General features: G+C 34.1%; 1 protein-coding gene across 1 annotated transcript; it reads right to left on the reverse strand.

The window, feature by feature from the left end:
* Positions 1-1,821: 1,821 nt before the first annotated feature.
* LOC144972710 (uncharacterized) lies at positions 1,822-26,031 on the reverse strand. The gene is made up of 15 exons (XM_078914257.1): positions 25,633-26,031; positions 23,690-24,002; positions 22,069-22,165; positions 21,209-21,342; positions 19,746-19,811; positions 19,316-19,457; positions 18,384-18,544; positions 17,201-17,373; positions 16,012-16,125; positions 15,524-15,585; positions 14,408-14,467; positions 13,733-13,872; positions 12,599-12,695; positions 6,673-6,753; positions 1,822-2,311 (listed from the first exon to the last, which is right to left on the reverse strand). Exons 1-15 carry the CDS (start codon positions 25,869-25,871, stop codon positions 2,289-2,291), a joined length of 1,902 nt encoding a protein of 633 aa, XP_078770383.1. The 5' UTR covers positions 25,872-26,031; the 3' UTR covers positions 1,822-2,288.
* Between the last annotated feature and the right edge of the window lie 773 nt (positions 26,032-26,804).

Below are 26,804 nucleotides of genomic sequence, written 5' to 3' on the forward strand. Positions count from 1 at the left end.
AGAGTTGTAGAAGTTGTGGTAGATACCTAGATATGATGATGATGTTGTTGTAGCAGTGACGATGATGATGATGATAGTGGTGATGATGATGATGATGATGATGATGTGGTTCTTGATTGTAAGCAGGAGGGTGTCGTCATTGGGGAAGTGGTGGTAGCAATGATGATGTAATGGTGGTTCTAGTAGTGATTATAGTGCTGATTATTTGATGGTGCTGGGGGTTGTAGTAGTGGTATAGATAGTATGAAGTTGACGTCATTCGGGTCTTTGTTATTGATTTTTGCCATCCGCTTTAATGAGTAATTCTCACTAAACTGTAATAACCAGACTATAAACGTATAAGGTTACACATACTTTTGTGTGTTGGTCCGCTATACTTCCGGATGGCAATGTTGTGAGCTTCTTAGCCAAGCGCACACTATCTATTTGGAATATGATTATGATGATGTGGTACTTGTTATTGTGGTGGTTGTGGTAGCAGTAGCATATGTGTAAGGATGATAATGTAGTGATTGTTTTAATGATAAAGTTGATGTTGATTATAATAATAATAATCATAACAATAATATAGATAATTCACAACGAAAAAGATTATCATCAGCTTTTGAAAGAAGCAATCTAAAAAAAGAGAGCATTTTTCACTATTTCTTCATGACAATGGATTCCAAGTAAGATCCTAACAAAATCAAATTTTCCCCCCTTTCGCGACACATTTAGGTTATGACACACATCACATGATCGTTCTCATTGTACGTAAAAATAGTGCCGCTCTGCAATTTTTATATAGATCACGGAAATGGTTACATTGTGACATCCAAGCAAAAATTGCATAGAAGCACTATTTTTACGTACAATGAGAATGATCATGTGATACCATTCGTGATGCATGATACGTATGATCTGCTAAAGCTCTACTTCAATGATAAGATTTTAGATAAAGGAATAACTTGCTTTTTATCAATTTCTGATTTAAGTCAATAGCAAGTGATAATATCAAAAGATTTGGCAAAGGGTGACTTACTGACATTATGAAAGAAGAATAGTTGTTTGGCTTGTGTGAGCACTCTGTAGGTTTTGACTACTCATCATACTCAACACCCCTTTACTTCATCCTTATCCTCCCCCTACTCCCCAACTCACATATACATATATTAAGCTTAATTGCTGGCCAACTAACTTCACGGTGGTTGTGTGGGTTGGACCCGCGATCTCAAGTAGTCGGTGAGAAAGAGAGCGCTAATAATGACCTGAGTTAGAGACAATCTTTTTTGGGATCATGGATAGCTCATACGGTAGAGTCAAGCTCTCACCGGCCAGGCAGAGTTGTCGTACCAGTAAGGTCGTGGGTTCAAACCCCCATCACCGCCGCGAATTAAAAAAAAATTCTCTATTGTCTTCTGGCACTTTCCTACTCACTTCATCTCTTATATCAACCAGTGTCCTACAGGTCATTCATTCTCTTGTTTCATGTACTTAACTAGTGTCCCACAGGTCATTCATTCTCTTGTTTCATGTACTGAACACAATCAACTGCTGACAGGGAAACAATCAAGACAAAACCATGCAGTTCCATTCCAGGACAAAGATGGAAAGATGCATGGAAGTGACAGGGCAACTGACTTTATGACATAAACGATAGTAAAAACCCTGCCAGTAGTTCTCCCCAACCACCCACAATCCTAGAAAGAACATGTTCTGATAAACATTCTCCGGTGGAGAGGTCAACATGACGAAATAGCTCAATACATTATTGCCAATATGGTTATGGGTTGAGGGGGATTGCTCCTTTTCTTTGTATAAATTGAACTCCAAAAATGCGTATCAGATTCATTCAAGAAAGATTGTTTATTTCTGTACAAGTTTAATACACGTAAATAATTTAGTCAAGCATTAAATAACATGTATCAAATCCACTAATACCTATTTTGCCTTTGTGCATTTAACAGCAATTTTGGTACAATTAGGTCATTTAATTGCCATTTCTTGCAATTTATTATGCACTTCAGCCAGGACAGGCCAATATTTTATCATTGTCTGTGTGCAAACCATCTGTACAGTGAGAATGACGTAGTATTTAAAAATCTGATTTCAATGTAGATTGTGGATGACGATAGTAATGATTCAAAACTCGTGCATATTCATTTTGAAATATGACAATCATATTTTTGCTTGCATCATCAAATAACCATATGCAGACAGAGCTGCATGCCCTCAGATTTTGAAAAGCGTGTCATGTCATCCATCCATCCATCCTTGATCTGATGATGCCTGTGAACAGGAACTGACCTTCATCTGTTCCAAGAATCAAATCCTGTATCGGATAAACAAATGATAGAAAACGATTGAAGAGTACAAAGGTTACTGCTCAAAAAGTAAAAGTAGCTTTTTTATGCCATAATTAGGAAAAGTGGAAATCAATCAACAAATATTACAAAATAATTTTAAAATTCTTCATATCTCTGTATACAAAAATAAATAGGATTCTTTGTAAAAAGAACAAAGAATAATAGAAAACAACGTGAAAAACATAAACACAGAAATTCGACTTGTCAGAATTAATGATGGGTACACAGCGTACACAACGACAACAGTTTAGTTGAGACGGTATCCCGTTCCTGACACCTGCTGACCCGGTCACGGTGGGCGGTCAATCACCGAGAGGAATTTACCTAACGGGGATTGCCGTTTCACTCAATTTAACAATGTTTTGTTTTATTGTCTGTTAGACACCCATATTGAATGAGTTGAAATATCACTACTTGGTATAAAAGTTTATATTTTCTACTTTTACTGTGTGTTTTTTATTTTTTCATAGTATTACTAGATTTCTCAATATAAGTTATCAATGAACGGTAACAAATTACACAAAAAATATAGCGGGTGCAACATTTCAAAAATTAGAGAAAAAAAAACGTTGCTATGGATTTGTCTGAATTTTATGTATTATAAAGACAAGATGTAAATACTTCTCCTCACTAAAAACGTATTTGTCTTCAACAAAAATATATCCGCTACGAGCATTCAAACTCGTCAGTGTAGTTTGGGGCTGGTCTTTAACTGCATTGCGTTGATGACAAATCGCATTTTATTCATATCATTGATAATGCCGGATGCTCTTTTTTTCCAATTTTGCTGTTGTTTGGTGACAGCTCACTGTGCCTTGTTCTCCAAGAAGTCTAAGTCTAAACTTATATTGAGTGATGTGTGGTATGCAGTGGTACTCAAGGAGGTGTTTTGGGATTATTTTGTTTGGAAAATATTTTCTGTATGTATCCGTGTAATGTTTTATTGCACTTTGAATATATTGGATTGTGTCTGCTTTGATCGATTTTGTGTGTGATATAAAGTTGTGCACATGACTATAGGCCTTGTTTATATTGTCGAAAATTAATCCAATACTGCATGCGTCGTCAATGATGAGTGGGTCGTGGGTGCAGTTCTTTGTTTGTTGGATAATTGTAAGTGTAGACTTTTTCTTGTAAGTATTTGTGGCAGTGGTTGCCAATGACCTGCTGTGGTAAGCCTGTTGTGTAATGCGGTATTCTGTCCAATTCAGAGGCAATAGGACCATCCCTGAGGGTGAGTGGCTCGTGCATGAGATTTGAAAGTCTCTCCTGCGTTTTGGAGTTTGTTGTTATATTCTACTCTGTCGATATCAAACATGCAAGTGCAACCCGTTTCAAGGTTGATTTATTTATTATTAGCGTCTTGGCAATGAGAAAATACAAAGAAGCTAATGAGTCGTGTGTTCAATGTGCTTTATAATGTGTACTTTTTACACATAAATTATGAGTGTGCTCCTTGCTTGTCCAATGCCGTGTCAGTCCCATAGACTAAAAGAATGTCATTAGAATAATTTGAACATTTAAATTGTTTCTTGCGGGCACGTTTCTATTTCTGTGTTAAACAAATCATACCACATGTCCTACATAATGAATTCACTGCTTGGTTATGACTTGCAATTGTGTGGTCCATGCTGTAAGAGAAAATTCAAAATTGACTGAGCGATGTAAGCAATGATATAGTGAATTAATGAATAAAATGAGTTTTAAAACACTCTGTATTACTTCTCGTATCCATGCATACATAACAGCGTACATAAAATTTGGAAAAAGAAAAACCAAATACTTCACCCAATTTGGTGAAAGAAAGGGGGGGGGGGCTGGGGGCAGGAAATTTCTAACAAGCAGTTGAGCTAAGTTGAGGCCCAACACACAATGTCATTTAAAATTAAACATTAGCAAGATAATTCAAATTATGCAATTTATAAATCAAATTAACTCATCATTGAAAAAAATAAAAAATAAAAATATAATTAACAATAAAACCGCAGCGAAATATACGTTTCAAGAACAAGGCTAAAGAGGTAATATCATTATTACCTGACCTACCGCGGAAAAATAATCATTACAAAATAATGAAAACTGAAGAGTAAATGAAACTTACCTCATTTCGTAGTAAAACTTGTGCCTTGTGAATCACACCTGAAGTTTATAGCAACGTTTTTTTAGAATCCTGAGGTAATTACAAGTAATTTTATTTAAATGTTATAGAAAAATAGGCGAATTTGAATCACGGCTTGTGGAATAAGTACTGGAGATATTGAAATAAAAATTGGACCGATGGAAAGAGTAGGTCTGCGAGAATTCATTGCATTTTGGGTGGAATTGCATCGTCACGAAGATCGTGAGGTTAATTGGTACGGAAATCATCCATTGGTATCACCCAATGCACGTCAAATCTACGTTCTGGGAATTGATATCGGCTGACCGCTGTTGACCCCGGTTACCTGTCGGGTGAGGTTACGTCGGCGCTCGGAACAGCGGGAAACTAAACGGTCAGATTTATAGTGCAGTTTAGACGCCGTGGGTATGACAAGACAGTGTCAAAACATGTAACAGAGGCCAAAAACCCAAGCATGACAGACAGCTGTCACACCTGTTGACCTGCTCGGTGCTCCACGCGTAAATAAGCTATCAAGAGCAAGGTCATAAACATTCTTCAAGTCATGGATGCTTTTTTTTTTTTAATCCTTTAATTTTGATGCCACGCACAATGCACATGGGCTTATAAGGGCAAGGGTTGTCAATACATATATTTTTATGTCAGAGGGGAGATAAATATGAAAACAAACTAGATTTAATGTTAATAATTACACACAATGACAACACAATGACAAAGACAGAACTAAACTACCACAAATGTCATTGAAATATATTCACAGCTGCAATATAAACAATTTATTCAAAACTTCATGATAGTTCATATAAACTTATTATAAATCCATCCATTGCAGACTGTGTGTAAGTTTCTGGAAAGATTATACGTAGTAATTAATTGTAAAAATGAAAAAAAAATTTTTAAAGAAGAAAAGAATCATGCCGAGAGACATATGAGGGAAATTTATTCTGTCCTGACACAAATGGGTATTGAGGTGAAAGGGGACTATGGTGTGCCATCAATTAGATATTGGATGTCCAGATACAAGATTTTGATTTATCAGGTTGCACAGTAAGTAATACTCAATCTTCATTCATGTATTACCCTTGAATCGTTGATAAAATCGATCTTATTATTTGTTTTTTCTATAGATATTTGATTTAGATCAAATTCATGATAGAGGTGTAACATACACCAAATAGAATAAAGTATGATAAAGGGGTGGCAAGTATTTGATAATAAAGAAGACTGGCACACAATCTACACAGGAAAGTCTAAAATTAAACAAGTAAATATATACTGAAATACTGAGAACATGAGTGGAAGAAAGAAGAAATTTTTAATTTAAAAATCAAAGTTTTACACCATGTTCAACAAACCTACGTTTTAAAAGGAGCTGCGCTGTTTATTGGTCCATCTACATTATGGGACAATGCTTTTATCCAGGTCAATTGAATAAGTTTAGGTGTCTGCACAGTTATTACAGTGAAAATTCAATAGAACGACATTGTTGGGACCAGAAATAAATGTGATAATCGAGAGTTGTCACTATAGCAGAGTATACAAAAATGGAGGGGGTAAAGTACCAAGAGTGTTACAGTACACTGTGTCAACCAGTGGAATCATCTTTAGCATAGCTATAGCCACTGCTTTTTTTAATTGCTGTTAAAACCCATGCTGTTCGATTTTTTGCTGGTTCTTGATGATTGTGGCCAAGCTTTTAAGGGATATCCTATACTTGGCAGCAATCCTTCTGCATCATCGTCATCTTGTCAACTCCAACAAAAATCTGCAACTTTACATCAATGGTGAGTGTTTTTATCTTTAACTTGGTAGAAGTAGGATTAGGCACTATGATTCGTTTTCACATTTGTGTATGTGAAGTTGGTAATTACCGCCATATCAATGTGGTTATATAGAGTTTTTGCAAAAATTAGTTCATTATGGTCGGTTATTTTATCACTTGGTAAATCAGGACTTGAGATCCACATCACTTTAGAGAGTATGTCATTATAACAGATTTCGTTATAAGAGGGTTGCACGTTAATCATTCCAACCAAACATAAATAACATACAACACCATCAGCTGACTACAGGAGAATGAGACCAATTGAAGAAAATGAAGAAAACCTTGAAAGGTATACAGGTCAAAGATTAAGTAAGAAAAGTTCCCACATCATTTATCTAAACACTAATGTTAACTTTGGCACTCAAATTATATTTTTTACTTACCATCTCTATATCTAAAATTCTTACTGTTGTTATATCTTGGGGGTCTTCTTTGGCTGAAGTTGGACCTTGGTTTAGAAGATGCTGAAACAAATTATAAACAATTTTAACATTTTAACAATGTGAGCACATGATGATGATGACTGTTTCTGTGACTGTTGGTGTTGTTGCTATTTTTGTTGTTCCTTTTCATAAGACGGATGATGATGATTGATTATGATGGTGATGTTAATAATGCTATTATTATGGCGGTGGTGGTGGTTATGAGGACTGAAGCCATTTGGAAGCAAGTCTATCATTCATTTTCAGTTTAATTCTTAATTATTTGAAATAATTAATTTATTGCATATTCTAAAATAATGATTGAGAGCAAGTGCATTAGGGTCAAAAAGGTTTGGACCAACATTATTGTCCATCGTGGTTGTGAAACAGGGGTCAATTCTATTAGCTTTTTTTCGACTGAGCATTTCAACTGTGAAAGAGTAATTGAAATTAATTGGAGTGACTTTTATCAATATCATTCTCCAATCCTTCTCATTCGTTCATCTTCCAAATATTGGTTTTTTTTAAAGGGGTTTTAAGGCACTTGCAACACTTTTAGGAACGCTTAGGTTATTTCAGCACCAGTGAAAAGGGAGATGATAAGGGAAAAGTAGTAGATCTGAAATGAAAATCACCAAAATAACAGTAAGACAAAGGGACTGGTTCAAATGGGGAACACAAAATTCCTTTAGCAATGAGCAATCTATCAATGTGCCTATTTTGACAATAAGTCCTGTCCGAGCTGAAGCAAAGGATCTCACCATGAAGGATACAATCAATTGTTTACAAAGAATAATATATTCAAAACTAAAAAAGATGATTTACAAGCAAAACAAGCATTCTTAGTTCTCAATAACTGAAACATTAAAACATGATAGAGAGTGGGCTATTAGAGCTAAAAAACAAACAAATGAGACATGACACCCGTAAGGCGATATTACAATATATTTTTTTCCAACAGAAACAATGCTGTTAATGGCCAGGTACTCATTTTACACCTGAGTATGGTGAAAGAATGAGAGTAAACAGCCTTTATAAGCACAACAAAAACCATAAAACCACTCTCAGAAAAAGGAACGATTCATTGAACTGCTCCCTCCAAGCTAAGGATCCCTGCCAGGACAGAGAAAAAAACCCAAAATATATCAATTAGCTAGGGGAATTAGGGTAAAATTGTGCAAATTAGTGATGAAAGCACCAAATTTGGTACAAAGTAACTTGAGACCACTATTAATCGATGTTGATATAGAACCACATTGAGAAATTCCTCTAACAGTGTAAAATAGGGAGATGAAAATCCGCCTATACGAGCTATATTAAAACAAAGGGGCGTAATCCATGAAATATTTGTTGACAATTCGGCACTTTAAAAATATATTATTTTTAGCCCGTGTAAGCGGTTGATTATTTTGGTTTAAATAATTATGATTGTTAAAAATGTGACTTTATGTGATATAGGAGCCGTATGGGCCGGTAGTATAGCTTTATTATGAGGACTGGAAGAGGGGTGGTGGGAGAGGAGGAGATGGTGCTGGTATTAGTTTTACTTGTGTTGTGTTGGTCGTCATCGTGATGAAGATGATGGTGGAGGTGAATTTGGTGATAATGATGATGATGATGAGGTGATTGTTGTGATAATAGTAGTGATGATGATGATGATGATGTTGATGAGGTGGTGGTGGTGCTGATCTTGGTAGTGATGATGATGATGATGATGATGATGATGATGATGATGATGATGACGACGAAGACGACGATGAAGATGATGATCAGGATGATGTTGATGGTGTTGTGATGATGATGGTAGTGGTAGTGGTAGTGATGATCATGATGATGATGATTATGAAGATGATGATGATGATGATGATGATGATGATGATGATGATGTGATTATGGAGATTGTAGTATTGATAATGGTGATGGGGATGATGATGAGGTGGTGGTGATCGTGATAGCGATGATGATGATGATGATGATGATGATGATGATGAATATGGTAATGATGAGGTGGTGATGGTGATAGTGGAAGTGATTATGGTGACGTTGGTAACTATTAATTTCGAAAATGAAAAATTTTCTTGGTGACGTATATTAACATTTTTAGATGATTAGGATCCAACAAAAATCATATTTATTAGACAAATGACTGTGGAACACATTTTTCTTGGGAGACTTGAGAGAATTCAACAGCAGCCTTTTCTAGTTTATCCTGATCTCTCTGAATTATTTTAACGGCGCAAGATAAAGCCAATATCTCGTTGTCAGCTTTTTCAATGGCAGTGTGTTCAAGAAAACCATATGTTGTCTTATTGAAGGCTAAAAATGTTTCCTTTCCTGAGGTTAGCTGTCGAGGCCTGGTAGGACCCGCTGGAGTCTGTCTCTGAACCAGATTGGGTGAACATACGACTGGGTTCAACCTCTTTCACAGCATTCTTTGCTATACATCTTGATTAATTCTGACAAGTTATGGACTCTCTCTCTCTCTCTCTCTCTCTCTCTCTCTCTCTCTCTCTCTCTCTCTCTCTCTCTGTCTGTCTGTCTGTCTGTCTGTCTGTCTGTCTGTCTGTCTGTCTGTCTGTCTGTCTCTCTTTGATCTGTTCTATACTTGAATGTTTTATATATGACTCCAGAAAGGAGAGCTTTTGTGAAACACAACGAATAACAACTTGCAACAACCTAACAGAAAACATGAATGAACAACTCTAAACAGATGTTATATTATTAGACTTCAGTAAATCATTTGATAAAGTCAATTACCATACTCTGGCTATCAAACTGCGGAGATATGGAATCATAAGTAATGCACACGACTGGGTAATGGATTTTCTCACTAATCGTAAACAACTGAAAGAGCAATGTCAGAGTCAGATCCAGTACTACAGGTGTGCCCCTAGGTACCGTACTGGGTCCCCTCTTGTTCCTTATCTACATCAATGATTTGCCTGAAAGATTGTCGCTAGGAACTCAACTGAGACTATTTGCGGATGACAGCCTTTTGTACAGAGCAATAAGGCTTAAGAAAGACTCAGAAATTCTTCATCGGGACTTTGATTCCAGAAAATTACCAACAAAAGGAAGATAATACACAATACACCACAACTCACTATAAGAAGTCACCAAAGCAAAATATCTCGGATTAACGATAAAAAATCGCCTGACCTGGAAAGACCATTGCAAACATATGCAGGAAGGCAAACTCCACCCTGAGATTCTTGAGAAGAAACCTCTTCGGCTAGAAAGTAACCATAAAAGAGAAATGCTATAAAGTTTATGTTAGACCAACACTCGAGTAAAGCGGTAAGGTATGGGATCCCGATCACACCTCCGCAATTAGGTAAATAGAATCAATTAAAAAAAGCTATAAAATTCGTTCAACAAAATCCTCAAACAAATCAAAGGCATATATGACATCCCATTTGGAACCATTGAAGAAAAGGAGAGAGAAGAATAAACTAAATGTATTTTACAAAGGACAGAAAAACCAGGTCAGGTGTCAGGACACGGCCTCCAACAGAACAAGAGGAAACCTGGCAAATTTATGTTGCCACAATCTAGAGTGGACTACCATCTTCACTCGCTTCTGCCCTCAACTGTAGACTTAGGAACAATTTGGATAACTCCCCGATAAACAATTGGGAATGCTGCTGCTGAGCCTTCCACGAGGAAGTTTCAGCTTGAAGAGGAAGAGGAAGAAGAAGAAGAAGAAGAAGAAGAAGAAGAAACAATTTCAGCAACAGCAAAACTAGAACTTTGTTTGTTTTGGTAATATTCAGCATTTTTTGATGTTCATAAAACGGACATGACAAATCTTTTGATAATGAACTCCCTGCGCAATCAAATCACCATTTGAGTACATGGAGAAAATCTGGACATCGTTTATAATTTCTGCAGCCACGCGGATATTTTCGTTCATGACTTTTGTCATTATTGAATGGAGGGAAGCTTCATCTTATTGTTGCAAAGCATACAATGTGTCCTATTTCTTGTGATAACGTCATCTGAGGGAAAACGCATATTCTGTCTTCTTGGACAGTGGGATGATGAGAGATTGTCTAGATCGGGATAATATGACAAGTTTTCTTGTTATTTCTCATTTTTCACAGCAAGCCTTCTGATTTTTTTTGGGCCGTATATCAAAGCGACATAATTTGTGCCAGTTGGTATCATTTTGCTTCAGGACCTCCAGTGTATCCTCAGAGCGGTCTTCAACAGACAAATCTAGCTTGTCACTATCATTTTCTAATCCGTTAAAAGTCTTAACACCATAGCTGGTAGAACGCTACGCTACAAAAGTCACGTACCATTGACCACAATATGTCCGCTTTGGGCATTCTAATTTTTATTTTTTTTTTATCTCATGACAAATTAATCATTTTGACCAATCCACCTCAATACTGCATTTTGCCATTTTATAATCGTTAGTAGTTAGTACAAGATTTAGTACATTGTCAATGCCATGATTTAATGGGTTAAGTGACTTGATCACGGGATTGTTGGTGATGGGGATGAGGCGATGTTCATGACCGTGATGTTAAAGATGATGATACGGACATTTTCAACCTGAAATTTGATTTGAACCATACTATTACACAAACCACAATAATAACATAACTGTGTGGAATTAGTGTGACACATAAAAGTGACGCTTAAGCAAAATCGAGGTCCTCGGTATGCTGCTAATGATGATGACGATGATGATGATGATGATGATGATGATGATGATGATTATAATCACCATCATCATCATCATCATCATCATCATCATCATCATCATCATCATCATCATCATTATTATTATTATCATTATCATTATTATTATTATTATTATTATTATTATTATTATTATTATTATTATTATTATTATGAGGTGGGTAAAAGGCGACAGAGTTCAAGTTGACACCGTTTCGTGACCACGCCGACCCGAAAGCAGACGACACAACTAGCAACCGCAGAATGCGATGCATTGTTTACAGATATCTTCACATGAGCGGAAGTCTATTATTTTCAAATAATTCTAATTTAAAAAGACATTAAGGAAATAAAAATTATACTCTTTGAAAGCTATCGGAATATACAAAAGATATGAGAGGGGGGGGAATCATTTTTTTTTTTTTTCGTATTCGTATTCGACCACTACAACTTTGATTTCTTCGATTTCACAATCTCATGTTCCGCGTTCCAATGCCGGTAAAATTTGAAATAACCAAATTGGTATACTTTTGGATTTAAAAAACTACTTTTGAAAATTATATTACTCTCTTGGTAAATGAATGAATTTGATAAGTTGTATGTTATGAAGAAATGATAAGTTATATTTCCGATTTCGATTTAAGCAACAGTGTACATCTGTACTCGGTACCGATGACGTAGTCTGTGACCTTTTGACACCAAAACAAAATGTCGATGTGAAGGCGGCAAGTTTCATCACCACCGTGAATTTTTACACGATTTAAATTGCTAATATCTCAGCTCTTGGAGTAATGAGTAAGTGGTTCTATATCACAATTTAAACCTTAGAGCACGAACTTTTTTTCATTAAAAAATCATGCTTTCATCACAAATTTGCACAATTCGGGGGTTTTGTGTCCCTAATTCCCCTAGCTAAATCTGGAACAAAGAAGAGAGCAGCATTTAAAGGAAAACAGATATAGGGGAATAGAGGACACTGCAATAGTGAACATCTCTGTCCCCTTCTGGGAGGACAAAAAACCCAACCCATTATCTTCCAAATATAATTTTAAAAAGACTTGTATTATTAAAAATTTCATTTAGATATAACAATCAGGCCCCAGCATGTGTGATGTAAAAGTTTAAGTACTTTGTGTTTCACAAAGAAACAAACAAACAAACAAATCTAATACATGAATACTTTTCTAAAATAACTTACATTTTTTAGAGAATTTGGAATGAAGCTTGGCCATATCATACAAATCGGGGTCCACATTTTGTTCTGCAGACTTAAGTGTTAAAATGAGATCCTTTACCTGCAATGAAGTTAAATGTACAAAATATTGAATATTCTGAACTCACTTATGTTTACTCACTTCGATTATAAACAACCAAAATTGACAATCACAGTGTTTCATTCCCAGAACAGTCTTTGTATTGTCAACTATAAAAACATATTTATAAACATTTTCAGGAAAAACTAAAAAAAAAAAAATGAGACAGAAAACAAATATATCCTACTTAGATCAACTCTAAAGTAAAATGTATCTTTTGAACTTCAATTCGAAGTATTACTGATAACAGCTGAATATCCATTAACATTCAGGAACAATGGTTATTTTATAGGTCTAAATAGATATATTTGTTGCTAAATGATCAAATCTAAAATGCTGGATGTTTGAGAACAAATTATTTAAAACAATTTAACTGGTTTTTGTTTTAAACCTTGACTGCATCCTTTAAGACTTTTTCAAAAGAAATAATTCTTATTATCAATGATATCTCTTTGTGCTTTCTTTTCAAATTAATATGTGCGGCTATGTGGTCTAGTGGTGTGACACTCGCTTTCGAATAGGAAGATCCTGGGTTCGAGACTCGCTCGGCGCATAGTAGAGTCCTTGGAAAAGGCTCTTTATTCACATTCTCTCACTGTACTCAGGTGTAAAATGAGTACCCGGCCATTAACAGTGTTGTCTCTGTCCGAAAAAAAATTGTAATATCGCCTAACAGGCCTCATGTCCCGTCCTACATGTTAAGTGTTGCTGTTGGCTAGGGACCCCTTATAAAGCGCTTTGAGCATGTTTAGTGGATATTGCGCTATATAAATGCTCACTTTTAATTTTAATACTCAATTTGAGTAAAGTCATCATTATATTTAATTTGACCTAATAACTGGCATTTCTTTCTCAAAACTCATAGAATATACAAAATAAAAGACACGGGTAAAAAATCTGAATGCCACAAGAAACATTTAAAAAGTCAAAAAGATAGGAATGTTCTTTAAAATGAGAATGATTTTTTTTTTCCCTGAATTAATCTTATATCTATATATACATGAAATAAAATCATCAACCTTTCCTGCATCTTCATCAGTGACAAATGTAATGGCTTTTCCAGTCTTGGAGGCTCTAGCTGTGCGTCCGATGCGATGGATGTAATCATCAATGTTGTTTGGATAGTCATAGTTAATCACCACCTTGATATCATCCACATCTAATGGGCAGGAAAAAGTGGAGGAATAAAATTAAAATTTATGTTCATTGCTGAATTCATGCAAACTAAAAATATCAGAAGTCAGCAACAAGATTTTTTTTAGACATTAATTAGGACTTGAGTTACAAATGTTTATCATTTTGTATATTCTTTAAACCATCCATGTGTAATTTGAGACCATGCCTTTGAGCTGGTGCAGCTACGTGGTCTTGTGGTACAACACTCATCTTCCGAATGGATGGTCCAGAGCAACACATAGTCGAGTCCTTGGAAAAGGCTCTTTACTCACATTCTTTCACAATACTCAGGTGTAAAATAAGTACCTGGCCATTAACAGCATTGTCTCTGTCTGGGAAAAATATATTGTAATATCGCCTTACGGGTGTGACGTCTCATTTGTTTGGGGGTTTTTTCCCTCTAATCGCCCTCTCTCTATCAAGTTTTAATATTCCAATTATTGAGAGATAAAAGTGCTTTGTGTCTCAAAATTTTCATTTAAAAAATAAAAATATGAAAGGAAAATAGATCATCTTACCTAAACCTCTGGCAGCTACATCAGTGGCGACTAATATATCGGTTTTACCGCTTCTGAAACCTTCAAGGAAAAAATAGAACGTATGAGATGATCAATAATCTTACATGAGATATTTTGATGACTTGTAAAGGCCTATTTTATTCAATTTCACCAATTATTTTTCATACAGTCGAGTAGCTAAATGTGTTGCCATTCCAAATCCTAAGTGCTTAAACCTTGCTGTCTAAGTATGATTTGTTTTTTGTTTCAGTGTGTTTCATAAAACAGAATCAACACACTGACAGCTGTTCCAACAATAGTTGACACAAGTTCAGCCATTGTGTCACTGTAAACTAACGATCCTTGCAGCTTGTGTACTATTGTCTACCAATTGTCATGGCACTTCATGGATGAAAATCTAAAATTATAGTTTTAGTATGGAAACCTGAGAAGTTACCAAATAGCACTGAGGTCGTTTTGAAAATCTGAGGCAAAGTAATACCTCCTCTATGAGCATTAATACTTAATACTTAATTATCTAAGCTAACAAAAACACAAATAAAATTTGAATAAAAAAATATTTTTTTTAATATTCATTATTGAGATAAAAGTCCAATGAGTAGAAATCAATTCTTCATGATGAAATTTTTATTTTTCCACTTTTTTGAATTAGTTGGTTGAAATTAAATATATATATTGTGTGGTTTTACCATTGTGTTAATGTCAAGTTTCATGATCATGATGATCATGATGATGATGATGATGATGTGATCGAATAATTTAAAACTGCTCAAGTGCTTTTTCTCTATTTAATGCCTGAACCATTCATGCACATTCCCTTTTTTCCGGTAATCTTGAGCAATGAGGACACTACATCTGCTGTACTTCCATCTTTCCCAAGGTTCAATACATGATGGCATTTCAAGGTTTACAATGGATTCAAACTATAAAACTATTAATTAATATTTCCAAATGAGAGATCCTGACACAGACCAGACTTTATATTGATCATTCAAATTCTCTCAAAAGCTTGAGGTTACAATGAGAGCTGTTTACCAAAACACATACACTTGACTGAAATGAAAACTAAACACAATCAAGACTTAATGATTTAAATTGCTTTGGACAGGTACATACTGTGTAGAGCACTATCCCTGTAGCTCTGTGATTTGTCACCATGAATAGCTTGTACCCTGAACCTGTTTTTTTTTTAAAGTTCAAAAAACATTTTTTAAATATTCTAAAATCAACAAAATTCTTAGTGACCTAATTCAACAAATTACTAGAGTAACATTATCAACAGTATCCTCCTCTTGCCATAATATAATCCGTACAATAATTCAATAGCAACATTGATGAACAATTTCCACAAATCTAAAAATCTGTGAGATTTTATCAATTCATTTACATGATGGGGCTATTAAAAAATCACTGAAAGTTATTGATTTAAAAATGGGTATTCTCGTAAAAACGAAAAATTCAAAAAGAAAAAAAAGAAAAAGATGAAGAGCCCATCAAACCAATATTTTTAAAAATTAGACAGTTTTTCTCTTGTTTTTAAATAATTAATCAAAACCACAATTTGGGGGAAAAAAATTTTTTATCATATGTTCCATTTCACTCACTTTCGATTCCACAATTTCCTGGACAAAATGTCAACTATCTGTTTTGTCTTGCCAAATATCAAAGTTTTTGGTATTCTTCGGCCCTCCAACTGGTCTTCCAATTCATGAAGAAGTCTGGGAAATAATTCACACAGGAGCATTTCTTATTCAAATTGAAAGGTCCAAGTTAAGGTCACATCAGCATCAGCAATAAGGACAATAATGACTGGAATAATCAAGAGATATTAGGTGCAGAACGTAAATGCTCTTAAGAAACAAAAGAAGAAGTGGAAGCAATATATCCCTGTCTTTTGTCTTAGACTACATAAAAGTCCCACACAGGCACAGACAAAAAGTACACAAGTGTTTACAAAATGTATAGTTTAATCATTCTTATATTAAGATTTTAATGTAGTTATAATGTAATTGTTAGATTATATTATATACCCAAAAATGATTGATAGGGGTCAAATTTCTTGCTCAAGGAAAACAAGATACCGACAGCAAGGCTTGAACGAGTCCTTTGTGTGTAAATGCGATGCCTTATCCAGTCAGGCATCTCACCTAAAACTTACTTATAACTATCATTCCTAAATGTGTTGGTAGACAAATTAATATGATAAAAATTAAGTTCCTATTTCACCCTCTTTCTTTTAAAATTGCTGTTCAGATAATTTTCTAAAAAAAAAACAAAAAAAAACAGCTTTTATTGAGCCTAATATCCACTAAACCTGCTCAAAGTGCTTTAGAAGGGATCCTCAATAAACAGATACATTTATCATGTCGGAAGACGTGATGCCTGTAAGACGTTTTTACAATTTATTTTTTTTAGCAGAGGCAACGCTGTTACTGGTCAGGTACTTATTTTACACCTGAGGGTGGTGAGAGATTGTGAGTGAAGGGCCTTTTCCAAGTTAACATATTTGCGCTGTCCAAAATGGGACTATAGCTCAGGACCTACCAGTCCAAAAGTAAGAGTCACACTATCAACCTTTAGAATAAATATATAATGCTGCTTTATTTATCATAATTTATTACTTATTTTCCACTACACAGAATCACACAACTGGAATAGGATGACAGAAAACAAAAGTTGACAGCCGTAATGATTATGTCCTTGGCTGCATGCGTTCAAACTGTAAAATATAATTGTCTTTAAAAATGTATCCTCTCAAAACCAAAAAGTCAAATCATATTGTTAAACACTTACAATCCAAACTTTTCTCTCCATTCACACACTTTGACTACTTGTTCAATGTTTGGGTTGGCAGTGAGTTCCTGTGATCCAATGTTTATTTGAGTAAATTCTCCCAGAAAGTCATGGGCAAGTTGTTGAATTTCTTTGGGCCAGGTGGCACTCCACATAAGGATCTGGCGGTCAGGCTGGGAAATAATACATTCAAATGTTTAATGGACATGTTTATAATAATAATAATATATTATAACAATAATAATAACAATAATAATAATAATAATAATAATATAATAATAATAATAATAATAATAATAATAATAATAATAATAATAATAAAAACAATAATAATAATAACAATAACAATAATAATAATAATAATAATAATAAATAATAATAATAAATAATAATAATAATAATAATAATAATAATAATAATAATAATAATAATAATAATCACAATAAATGATACTTGAGCGATTTCTGTGAACCAAAGATCTCAAAGTGCTTTACAAGTAGTCAAAATTAAACATGGAAACAAAATACAGATTGCTAAAATAATAGTATACAAGCAATACAATTGACATGGAGTAAAATGAATTGTGAAAAAGTGGGTTTTTAAAGCAGATTTAAAGTTTGAGATATTTTCGATTTCTCTAATTAGTTGCGGTTGGGTAGTCCAGAGTTTAGGGCAATAATAATGAACATCAACAATCATCAAAAGATTTTAACTTGCTTTTTGGTACGGATAATAGTATGGTGTCATGTGATGATCGAAGGCTTCTGGTACGAGGCTTAAGGTTAAATAGTTCAGAAAGATAAAGAGGGGCTAAATTGTTAAGACATTTGAAGACACACACAGCAATTTTGTGAACTGAATAAAAATTTTAAATACTAATTTTCCTCTTTAATAAGTAGAAAATGTCTTCTTCTTCTCCTAATGTTTTATTTTTGAATAAATGAAGGTTTTTTTTTCAGATGATTTACAAGAATAAATATTGTATTATTATTCAATCAATGAAATGGACAAGGGATGAGATCCCAAGTGGCTCAATGACTCAATCGTACAGCATCACAGTAAAATGACCCAAATTCATTTATATGGAATATATTTCATTACATGGGTCAAATTTAGATCTGATGAAATAGATAAATTTAGAATGAGCAAGAATTAACAACAAAGTAAAAAATCTATTCCTTACCCTTATCTGACCTAACACTTTGCGGATTTGTGGTTCAAATCCCATATCCAACATACGATCAGCTTCATCCAGCACAACAAATGTTGTTCTGCCAAGGTCTATCACTTCCGATTCTATGAAATCAAGTAAACGACCTGGTGTAGCAACAACTAGTTCAGGACCTGGTATTCAATGAATTGATAAAATTAGAAAAAAGAAATAATTTATGTTTTCATGGAACGATCTTTTTTTTTTTTAAAGACAGCTATCCTACCGCTAATTCAGAGTCAAACAGTAACAACTACTTGCTAACCTTTGGACAAGGTGCTATTCGTTCACAAAGTATTTTCTGTTACATCTAACAGTCACTATTACTCAATCATTTTACAGAGGAATCAAAATACAGTGTTTTTTTATTTTTATTATTGACACATTTCAGGTTTCAATAAATCAAGAGCTATGTAAGATTTCAGCCAACATATTTTTTGCCATATGTGCATTTTTTTCATAATATCTCAAAACTAAGGAGAATGACATAAATCAAAAGTAAAGCTTAGTGATATGGGAGATTGAAGACACAGTACCCGATACCCCCAATCCACAAATAAATCGTGGACTTCAATTCCACCATACTGGTAAAATACGGAACAAAGATAATGTAAAAATGGAACAAATTAGCATCGTTTCTGTGTTAATCTGTGAGGTTGTTGGGTCCTGACTGATGATTCATCCTAGCTGACAGATGTAAATTGTGAGGAACTAAAGGACATGTCACAATGGTTGTTCATTAATCAGGCATCCGAATCAGGATCTTCTTTCACCCCTGATGCAACTTAAATTTTCCAAGGATTTCCTTTTCCAGCACATATTCCTTTTTTATCTTAACAGTGACATTCTCCCCAGGTCCTCAGATATTAACTGCACTATAATTCAATCTATTCTTTTTCAGTTACCTTGTGAGATATATCTAGCTTGTACCATCTTAGACTGTCCACCAAAAATACAACAGGACTGTATTCCTAACAAACGACCATATTCCACAGCCACACTTTTGATCTGCTGGGCTAACTCTCTTGTAGGTGCCAACACCAAAACCTGAAAACAGAGTGTATGTATCCTACATGAATAAAGGGAATTTTACTGATCTATTTTTAAAAAAAATTTATTTATAAGCTCTCCTGGAGTGCTCCCGGAGTGTTAAAGGAAAAGGAATCTAAATAGTCACTTTATAAAATACTTTTGAAAATTATTGATCATGCCATATTCGGATACTTCATGTAGAGTAAAAAACAACCCCTAACAACAATTAAGTGCTGTTTGAGTATTTGACCATCAAATCTGCTGCCAACTCAATCTGAATTAAAATTTCAAAAATTGACTTACAATTGGCCCCTCTCCTCTGTCTACGGGTCTTTGATGTTTGATATGAACAAGAGCTGGTAGAATAAACTGAGGAGGAAAATGACATCATGAGATCAGTGAATAATCATCATGAAGACATGCTAAGACTCATTGTTTTGTTAACAAATAAAAATTCTAAATTTGGGAAATCCCATAGCGGCTTTCAAAGTTTTATATAATGAGCAATGAAATTTCTTCATGAAAACAGATTAGGGGGAGGGGGGGGGGGAGAAATAAAGAGGAGGAGGAGGAAAGAGATGACGATATGGCTCAGTGGATAAGGCATTGCATTGTCACGTGAGAGACCCAAGTTCAAGCATCACTTAAGACATTAAATTTGTTGTAATTTTTTTTTCTTTGGGCTTGATAATTATTAAAGAAACAACTGCTTAAATGGGTTAACAAAGGTTATTCTTGTTGACACTATATGTTTGTTTTAGGAATCATCTATTGACAGTATTTTACAATGCTGTCTGGGAGGGCTGTGTATATTGCTTTTCAACAAAAATGGATAGTTATTTCTGATGATTAAAAAAGCATCAGTCTTCAAGAAAGAAAGATGTATGATGATTTTTTAAAAATATCTTTATAGGTTCATTACACTTGTAATTTTTTAAATTTTAGTTGTAATAGAAAAAACCTAAGACAAAAAGGATTGGTTAAGAGGAAGTACCCAGATAGAGCAAGCAGCAATGTACGTGAATATGTCAACTGTATAAGCAGTTTCAGGCAGCGATAGCAGTAGTGGTAGTCAAAGAATATGTTGATGAGAGAGAGAGAGAGAGAGAGAGAGAGAGAGAGAGAGAGAGAGAGAGAGAGAGGGGGGGGGGAGACATTAGATTGTAATCGAAAGGCAATTTAAGCTACAACAGATAAAAGGGTAGGTTTAATTTGTAACAATAAGAGCCATTTCTACCAACTCAGTAAGACTTTGTGAACAAAATGAACGGAATAAAATCCCAATAACAATAGTATTGAAACAGTACAGCAGTTTGGTGACATAAAGACAACAATAAATCAATAATCTTTCATCATAAAATCTTTAAATTTGATTCTGGAGAATTTACAAAGAACAAGAATATTGAATTATTAGCACTTCCTCTGCTTTTTGCATGAAACTTGATGACTTTCAACTCTAAGTAAAGACCATAAAATCAAGCTATCCTTTAAAACCACACCCATAAATGTATGACATAAATATTTTCTTTTAATATTGTAGTGAATGCAGGTCATATAATGCAAATGAATTATTGTATGGCATTAAATTATGCATTTTTCAAAACTACACAATATTTCTCTACATTCAAAACTAGTAATTCACTGTCAAAATTACCTTGGTTTTCCAGGTGAAAAGAAAACATAGAATTTAGATCAATAAAATGAAGAACTCAATCCAGCAACATGTGAGAAATGGAAGTAATATTTTACTCTTATCTATGACTTACTCCGAGCGTCTTTCCAGATCCAGTTTGTGCTAGACCAACCATATTCTTCCCTGACAAAGCGATAGGCCAACCAAGACTCTGAATAGGGGTTGGGTTTGACCAGCTATTGCCTTCAAGGTAACGAACAATCTTATCTGTGAAAACAGATCATAAATTCAATCAAAGCAGATCACGAATTCAATCAAAGCTATCTCTATAATAATACAAAGATCTCTGCCTAAGATCTGTTGCTCAAAATATTTTATTATCATTTCTTTTTAATATGGATTTTTAATTAATTTAAGCATGAACAAAATTTTAGGTGAAAGGGCTAAAAATAACCTTTATCCAAAATACCTATGATAATAATAATAATAATAATAATAATAATAATAATAATAATAATAATAATAATAATAATAATAATAATAATAATAATAATAATAATAATCAAAAATATGTAGTTCTGTATTATCCTTTTGGAGCATTCAAATGTTTAAAGGTTTTTATTATTCCTTTGGTTTGTGTTTTGGGTTAAAATTGAGATCATAGCCAGATGAGAGATAAAATATTTACGAAAATAATTATTTCCAATTAGTTCATATTTTTGCGAAAGACAGTAAATTGAAATATCTTTTATGAAATATTTCTGATTTAAAATGCGAACATAATAATTTAGAAAGAAGAAATACAACCTGTATTCCACATGGGCTTAAAGGATAATTTCATGATTTCAATAATAATGCAAGATAGTGTCGTGTTTGAATAAATACTCAAGCTTGTTCAAGGCTTTTTTTTTTTTTGTGTGTATACAATGTTAACAGCATCTAATGAAAAAACATGCCGAGTTATAATTACAAAAAGACTAAAACAATCCAAACCAGGAAAATTTGCTTCATGGAAATCTGACAGCGGAACAGGTCTTTCTCCTTGACTGACAGTTATGTTGTGGTTGGCATAATAGTTTTCAATAACTTCCTGTTGAAGACAGTATGAAACTTATTCATAAACTACAAAAATTTTAAAATGTTGATGTAGCACTATACTTTTGATGAGTATTATTTTTTCATTGTTGTCTTATTAAGTCAAACTGGTATTTAATCCCATGGACTTAGTGCCCAATGTTATAAAATTATATGATTTTTAAAGAATCTATTGGAGCAAATGGCATTACTCAAAATTTCAGATTGTTTAAATCATACCTCATGAACATTGGACATTTATCATTAAATCTATCATTGTGATTGTTCTTATAATCCATCATTAAAATGTCATGAACTCAAATAACAAGGATTGTGTCATTATTGACATTATTCATAAAGACTCAGTAGACGGTTCAAAAATTTAACATGACACTAAAGGTGAGAAATTGTTTTGTCCGAATATTCTCACGCCCATACTTATCATCTCCATTACCATCCACCGTTGTGCCATTTAGCTGAGATATTCAAAGAAAAAATTGTTAATCTAAAAAGCCTAAATTAAATATTAAAACAGAGATAGGTGAGGGTTGCCCCCTGAAGCCTTTTTTTTTTGGGGGGGGGGGGGGGGGGGGGGGGTACACCCTTGCAACACTTGTTAGTTCAGCACTGGTAAAAAGGAAATATTGGAAAAGTCAAAATATTTAGATATTGCTGTCACATATCAAAGAAAAATATGAGACATAGAGGATCAGTTCAGAGATCAGTAGTTGATCCAATAGAAATTTATCCCTGCAGCTTGTGGGAAATCCTTTAAAAGTCCAACACTGTAATGTCTCTGCCAAAAAGGACACACTCAGATGATTAACAAGGGGAGAGATGATTTACATGAGTAAAAAGTATCATCTCTTTAAAAAGATAAATCTATCTGACTCTTAATCTCTTATGAAAAAAAAAAGACTACTGTCAGGGTCCAAGGCCAGATAAATGAACCAACTCCAGAACAAGGACACAATGCCACACAAAAAAGACAAATGATTTAGAGGGACAAAAGAAAAAACAAGGCTGTGGACCAATGAAGACTCAACTGGTCCAGGTAGAGCTAACATTCCCCTACCCTAAATATAAATACCCTAAATAACCCTGAAGCCTGCAATCGTAAAAATACTAACAAAAGTAGAATGACTTTAGAATTTTATTGGGCTTCTCTATTTTCATTTTTTTTTTTTCATTAGTATCAATACGTATATGAATACATAATAATTTTTATAATCTTTGTTATTATGTTCAAATTTTTTAAAAACCATTGTAAGTTTTGTTTCCAAACAGAGTTTTAATAGGCATACGATGGACATAACTATGTTATTCAATCCATACAACAAGCACTCTATAGGACCCATATAATTTGAACCTTCCATAATTGATTGAAAATTATGCAGATGGCTGATGGCAGAGGTTAATAGGATGTTAGCTATTGAAAATGTGTAGCATTTTTCTGGTAGATAGTCAAGAAAAAAAACTAATAGATAAAAATATATTATATTTAAGTTAAGGGTTTAAAAAAGATAATATTAACACTTACACTAGATCTTTGTGCTACATCTGGATGAAGGACATAGAAATTCTTCTCAATTGATGACAAAGCTGATGAATTCCAATCCTTCTTTTTGATATTTGCTCCAAGTTCTCTGGATTGAAATCCATGATTAAAGTTTTCAGAAAAGTAATCATCTTCTTCTTCATCAAAATGTCGGATTCGCCGGGGTCGTCTAGTAAAACCGGGATCAAATTGCCTTGAATGATTATGTTTTTGCAAATAAGAACTTCTTGAACCGGATGTATTCCACTTGCCTCTTGCAGGGAATTCATCGGAGTCAGAGTCAAAAGCATTGTATCTGTGGAGAAATTAGCACATTGTATATTAAAAAAAAAAAAAAAGAAGCAAAAACAAAAAAAACATTTTTAAACCCAATCCATCTCCCCCTTCAGAAAAAAAAAAAAAGTCGCTTCTAACCTTTGTCTTTTTAGAGCCTTCTCTACCCGACTACTTGAGGTCACGGATTCAAATGAGTTAAAGTCGGATGACACTGACACATATTTTCATAACGCTGTGATTATCCCCAGACACCTGTCTGGGGATAATGAAAATTCGTTATCCCCAGACAGGTGTCTGGGGATAACCAAATTTCGTTATCCCCAGACAGATATTTGAAACTCCGCTCTTTTAAACAATTATCCACAGTTCAGAATATGGAATGTTTCCGAATGCACATAGAAATTAGGAAAGTTATAAAATATCTATAAAAACATAAAATTAACCAACATTAAATCAGTTGTTATTACATATACACAATATGCGTCGTCTTCGAAGTGGGTGTCATGGCCGAATGGTTTAGTCGTCTGCCCTGGAAGTTTTACCAGACGTTGTGGGTTTGAATCCTGGTTCAACCACTTTTTTTTTTTTAAATTCCGTCTTCTTTTTACAGAACGTTGCAAGGGATGTCGATGCATATTGTGTAGCCTAGTAATAACTGATTTAATGTTGGTTAATTTTATGTTTTTATAGATATTTTATTAACTTTCCTTATTTCTATGTGCATTTGGAAACATTCCATATTCTGGAATGTGGATAATTGTTGAGCGGAGTTTCAAATATGTGTCTGGGGATAACGAATTTTCATTTCATGTGTCTGGGGATAATGACAGCCTTTTCATTTTCATAATAAAAAAATACATAGTGTTTTTATGCACCTCCGTTGACGGTGTATCTTAACGGATCGTTTTTATACACCTCCGTCACGCATGCGTATTCCACCCAATTTCATTAGCGATATTGTGTTTCTGTATTTGGACATGGTGAAAGTTATATTGTGACAGCTGTAGGATGTTTTTGTTAATAAATTTATATAAAAATAATATAATTTTAAAAAACGAAATATAAAACCAGAAAATAGAAGTTGCTTTGGAAGGTAAAATGCTATAGAAAGGCCTTATCAAATGTGATGAACAGTCAGGTGGCTCCGTAGCGCAGTGGACAAGCTGTCAGACTCTAACCTTGAAAGTATCGGGTTCGATTCCCATTGTTGACATTTTATTTTTTAAAATTCACTTTGTTTTTGTTTGCTTTTTTTCTTTCAAAAACTTTTTATCATGTTTTTAAAAAACTTCGATTTTAATTTTCTAAAATTATTCATTTATTTGAGATTAGTATTTGTGTGCCATGTTTCTTTTTGCTTTTGGCTTTTGATTTTTAAAATTATTGTTATTATTCGTTAATTTATTATCATTGTACATCGGTAATCACTAAGCAGCGTGCTGAACTACAATATTTAAACCTCATGGACGTATGCAGCGACATTTTCATTAATTTAAATTTACCATCACCACCAACGGAGGTGCATAAAAACGGTGCGTTTTTGAACACCTCCAATGGAGGTGCATAAAAACGGAGCGTTTTTGTACACCTCCAACGGAGGTGCATAAAAGCGCCACCAAAAAATATATCCGTTTTAGCTTTAATTTTACCTATTGTCGTCATCAAACGAGCTGTACTTTCTGCTAACACTGCTAGAAAACGGTAAGATTTCAGCTGGACTCTGCCTCTGTGATGAAACTGTAGTTAGTGACGATGAAATGCCCAGCCGATGTCGGCAAAATGAAGATGAAGCCGAAGATAACGATATATAATTACGAGGTTGTGAATGTATCTTTAATAAAGAATTAATAACGTTTAGTCTAGTTGTGAATTTACTTATACTCCCCATGTTACTAGACAGTTATTTAAGTTGAAATGTTAAAATAAAAAAGAATTCGTTCCATTAACGTTGGGGTTCATTTGACATTTATTGACATTCATTGGTAACAAGTAACGAAAAACGACCACGAGAAAATAGGTAGGTACTTTAATTTTTGGAGTTGTCCCCCTTGCTCAAACGACGTGTTTCCATACTCCATACTTCCTAGATGTTCTGTGTTCAGAAATAGCTAATTGAACTTGTTTTAAAATTATCGTGATGTCGAAAAAAAAAGGGGGAAAAAAGGAAGTATCTAATCTCAGAAGCGACAGCAAAACGTTATTGGGAATAGAATATGCGCCATGCAAAAATTAATGTTTGACGTTGGGTCTGCAGCTGCGTGTATATTTGCGTTAGCAGAGATCAAACTGGAACTTATGTTGGATGAAAAAGTTCCAAGACGTGGAACAGGAGCGGAACTGTCTACTTTGTATGAAGGATTGGATAGATAAACGATACTTACCAAAGTTGAAGTTTGTCTGTTATTCTACAACACTGGTCGATTGTGAATTCATTTGAGTGATAAACCATCCATTTACCGATCACACTTTAAATTTTGAGCGGGCTACTATATGAGCCCAGATACTACCCAACTCTAACATAAACTGCTCATGGATTGTATGAAGATAATATAAATATATCACCAGAACTAGAGGGGAGGGTATATTATGATAATTATGGTAAGGGAGGGCAAATGAATTCACAATCGACCAGTGTTGTAGAATAACAGACAAACTTCAACTTTGGTAAGCATCGTTTATCTATCCATTCTACAACACAATTGGTCGAATTGTGAATTCATATGAGACTTCAAAGTCATATAGTAGCACGCGATGTAAAACGATGAAAACCCACAAAATATTATCGTTTCAAGACTAACTAAATGAATCGTAAAATATAATA

Source organism: Berghia stephanieae, chromosome 5 (genome assembly GCF_034508935.2).
Source record: "Berghia stephanieae isolate SIO BIC M18660-M18661 chromosome 5, UCSD_Bste_1.3, whole genome shotgun sequence".
Classification (NCBI taxonomy): domain Eukaryota; kingdom Metazoa; phylum Mollusca; class Gastropoda; order Nudibranchia; family Aeolidiidae; genus Berghia; species Berghia stephanieae.

Excerpts from the sequence above, each read along its gene's own strand:
- LOC144972710 (XM_078914257.1), bottom strand. The coding sequence starts at position 25,871 with ATGGGGAGTATAAGTAAATTCACAACTAGACTAAACGTTATTAATTCT. Across the intron at positions 22,166-23,689 it reads ATGTAGCACAAAGATCTAGT|GAAGTTATTGAAAACTATTA; the intron begins GTAAGTGTTAAT and ends TGTCTTCAACAG. Across the intron at positions 14,468-15,523 it reads CAGGGATAGTGCTCTACACA|GTTTCAGAAGCGGTAAAACC; the intron begins GTATGTACCTGT and ends TTTTCCTTGAAG.